The sequence below is a fragment of the Acyrthosiphon pisum genome, chromosome A1 (assembly GCF_005508785.2).
Source record: "Acyrthosiphon pisum isolate AL4f chromosome A1, pea_aphid_22Mar2018_4r6ur, whole genome shotgun sequence".
Classification (NCBI taxonomy): domain Eukaryota; kingdom Metazoa; phylum Arthropoda; class Insecta; order Hemiptera; family Aphididae; genus Acyrthosiphon; species Acyrthosiphon pisum.
The window spans coordinates 130181343-130185605 of record NC_042494.1 but is presented as its reverse complement, the minus strand read 5'-3'; the positions used below and the strand labels follow the sequence as shown (position 1 = coordinate 130185605).

Sequence of the window (4263 nt, the reverse complement as noted above, 5' to 3'; positions counted from 1 at the left end):
TTTATTGTTTTTCCAACCATCCCTTTAGGTTTTATGATTTTATTAATTTTTTGTTAATTTAACAATTTCATAAATTGTTGATAGAAAATTGATTGCATTAGCAAAGGACAAAAAACAAAATTCTATATTACTGTATTGTCTACACAAACTAGAACAAGTATTTAAATACGTATTCTGAATACATTTTAAAAGTATTCTTAACAAGACTGTTGATATTATAAACACAATAGAAAATGTGTAAGGTAAAATTTAATAATATAATATATGGGCGTACCAATTTAATTTGTACCAAAAACCAAAATGTGAGTCATTTCTTAAGAGGACGTCGCGCCCACATGTGTTTTCTCTGTCTTACAATGTAAGTGTGGCAGCACTGCCACGTAGTTACAGCCGTAGGATGTGTTATATGTGTTACATAATTGATTATCAAGAATTAGTCTATAGATTAAGATTTAAGTTTTTGATTCTGGTAAAATAAAAATTATTTTTAAATATAAAATAAATTAATGATTTTATAAAATTTGTTGTGCAAAATTCAACATAGAATTATACTCCTTTATTTAAAGTTTGAAAAGAAAACAACAACAAGTAGATACTGGCTTAAATAAATTGCAAAGACAAGGACAATCGATCATAAGCAGAATAGCATAGATACCAAATAATTGTATGAAAAACATTTACGTGTTAAATAAATTATTTATAAACAATTGTAAACTGACGACACACCGGCGCATCGGGCAAATGGAGAATAAACATTACCTGTGCGATGTATGTGGCAAGTCGTTATCTGTGAATAGCAGATTGATGGTACATCGACGCACGCACACCGGCGAAAGACCATACGCATGCGATGTATGTGACAAGTATTTCACTCAAAGTGGCCAATTGATGGTACATCGACGCACGCACACCGGCGAAAGACCATACGCATGCGATGTATGTGACAAGTATTTCACTCAAAGTAGCCAATTGATGGTACATCGACGCACGCACACCGGCGAAAGACCATACGCATGCGATGTATGTGACAAGTATTTCACTCAAAGTGGCCAATTGATGGTACATCGACGCACGCACACTGGCGAAAAACCATACGCATGCGATGTATGTGACAAGTATTTCACTCAAAGTGGCCAATTAACGGTACACCGACGCAAGCACACCGGCGAAAAACCATACGCATGCGATGTATGCGACAAGTCGTTCTCTGTGAGACACAATTTGACATATCATCGACTCGCGCACATTGACGCAAAGGTGGGCAAGTTAATGAAAATAATTAACTCTAGTTAAGTTAAGTTAAGAGGACACAAGATCGTTAAGTTTAAAGTTAATAGTTAACAAATTATAAATTTAACTCAATAAGTTAAAAGTTAATATAGAAAAAATATTAACTTAAATCAGTTTAAAAAATGTTAATTTTTTTTTTTAATTAGTATGTAAATCACATAAAGCGATTGAATGTGTCTTTTTAGTTTCTAATTTATAAATTATAAAAAACAATTTTATTGAACTTTTATCATAATGTACACTGTATACCCTTTTACTTTTACTTTACTATTATTTACTAATTTAAACTATATACTCATATCAAATTAATAATTTAACAAATATATTTTTTTACATCACATAGCAATTGAATAATATAAGTTATATAACATTAAAACATAACAATAAACAATTTATAATTTAAAATGATTAATTTTTTAAAAACATTTATAATTGCAGCTCACATAATATATAATTTACAACTCAATAAAATATATGAATATACACAAAATTATGTTATCAAGAAAAAGAACAGAAATGTTTGTGTTTTTGTATTGGATTATTTTTATTTTATACTGACAGTAGTATTTACGTATAAACGAAAAATTCAAAATGTTTTTAACTTGATGGATTTTTTTAAAAGCAACTGAGAAAATCTAAGTTATTTCAACTGTAAATTAAACTAGTTAAGTTCATAAGTCGATTAGAAAATAAACTAACTAGTTAAGTTGAAAAGTTAAAAAATATTAACTTTTTAACTAGTTAATGCCCAACTTTGCATTGACGAAAAACAGCTATACGCATGCGATGTAACAGTGAAAATGGACATTTGACTGTACACAAGCGGATACACAATAGGATTATAGGATCGATTCAATAGGATTGAGCAAAGATGAATTTATTATCCAAGTATCATAATATTAAAAGACGAATAATCGTGTTAATATACCTAATATTATCAAAGAACTGATTAAGTATTAATTCTGTAATGTAGCTATTTCTTAATAATAAATTGCTAATTGGTTATATGCATAAATAAATATTATATTTCATATGGATTAAATATTAAAAAAATTAAAGAGATGAAAAATATTGTCAAGTTAAAAATATTTGGTAGTCCGTCACAGCGGGGGATGTACTTAATATGAAAGAGTCAGTAATTATCGAATTATTGTTTCAACAATTATCATTTGATGTTTTAATTAAATCGTTAATGGCCGAGAATATTGATTTGCCGGGTTTAAGTTCAAAAAAAAAAAAAAAATTATTCAAACCGTTCAACAACAAACAATAATTCAATAACAAATAATAATTAATAGAAAACAATAACAATATCATTTATTTCTAATTAGACATAAATTATGACACTTATAATACACTTATGATACACTTAGTATCGGTATATTATAGGTATCGGTTCTATTTTTTCATACGTGGACTATTCTTAAAATTTTCCGGTAAGCCAAAAATAGATTTTAATAGACATTATAAAATAATAGGAAATGTATCATGAAATAATGTATGTTACCAGAAATGTTGACAATTCCTAATAAAAGAAGGCATTGACGATAACATTAAAAATTAAGCAGAAAATCGAATTTTAAAAGCTATTTAAATACAATATACTATTTAAAATACTTTTTTTTATAATAATTCGATCATTTATTTAAATTTTGTCCATGTCTGTCATTTTGTCCAAGATTGGATACCTACTCGAAAGCGTTGAACGAGATGAAAAAGAATCATGATCTCAATATTGGTATAATATATATATATCTATTATGTAGGTTCCTATAATCTATACCTAGTTGTTACTTAAAAGTTATTATAATCTGCAAAAAATAGAAAGTCGTAACCACAGCTAGCGCGTATGCAGATTTTGGAAAATACGTGTCAAATCAATAGAAATCTCACTTAAATAGCTTCGATAATATAACATTTTTGGATAATACACGAATCATAAAAAAACAAATAATTTGTCCAAGCATGATAATAATAATTACGATTTCCGTTTGCAGATCAATTTATTGTGGTAGTTAATTGGAAAAACCATGTCCATCAGACCGCAATAGGTATTATTTTAGAAGCAGCCTAAAGACCACTGTTGTATAACAATAATATTATAGTATATTATTCCGCGTATGTCTATTTTACGGTAGGTACTTACTATGTCCATTTTTAACTCAAACCACCCTTTCTCTATTTCTATCTAATTAAAATATAATAATTTGTGAAAAACTGAACAGTTTGTTATGTATTTTTTTTTTTAAATTTTATATATTATTGTGTTTAATTATATTTTTTTCTATACTCAAACTTCTTCTCCTTTTCTTCCTTGGTTTTCAAACGATGCACTCAAACAAACTAACTATTAGTTTCTTTGTTTATAAATGTATTAACAGTTTTGAGTTTTTGAATTTTTGAGGATGCGTAATTTTCTAACGATTAGATTTCTTATATCCCATTTAAGGAATCTTCTACATAATCAATATATAGTAAAAAAAATTACGGTTTTCTGTTAGTTAGGTACCACCTATAATATCACTGTAATAAATTGTATTATCTCGACTGTCACGACCCGCGATAACATTTATTCGCCTGGCGATCGTAACGAGAATAATGTGTTTGCCGATCAGTTGTCATTCGTAGTCTCTCGAATGTTGTACTACCGTCCACCGAAAATCATTATTGTGTATAATATAATAAAACACTAACCAATTTAAAATAAAAGTATACAGTCCATTTTAAATATCGAACAGTTCTCAATTGAAGAAAAAAAAATATTTGTGTTCCACAAGCCAATCCTTAAGAGAATGCTACCCATGCATTTGTTGTCTCCACCTTACACACGTACGACATACCAAAATTTCGTTCACTAGTTTCAATAGTGTGCCGTTAGTTTTTAATAACGAAAAGAAATTTGTTTTAGACATTCGCGTGAAGTTTCGAAACCGAAAGTATTCGTCCAATTGCAAATCGTTAATAATACAGAAG

At 28.4% G+C, this 4263-nt stretch overlaps 1 protein-coding gene across 1 annotated transcript; it reads left to right on the top strand.

Annotated features, from left to right (window-relative positions):
* The first annotated feature begins 455 nt into the window (after window positions 1-455).
* On the top strand, window positions 456-1312 carry LOC103309548 (zinc finger protein 2 homolog). Its single transcript, XM_016804639.2, has one exon. The coding sequence runs from the start codon at window positions 667-669 to the stop codon at window positions 1291-1293; it is 627 nt and encodes a 208-aa protein (XP_016660128.1). The 5' UTR covers window positions 456-666; the 3' UTR covers window positions 1294-1312.
* Window positions 1313-4263: the final 2951 nt, after the last annotated feature.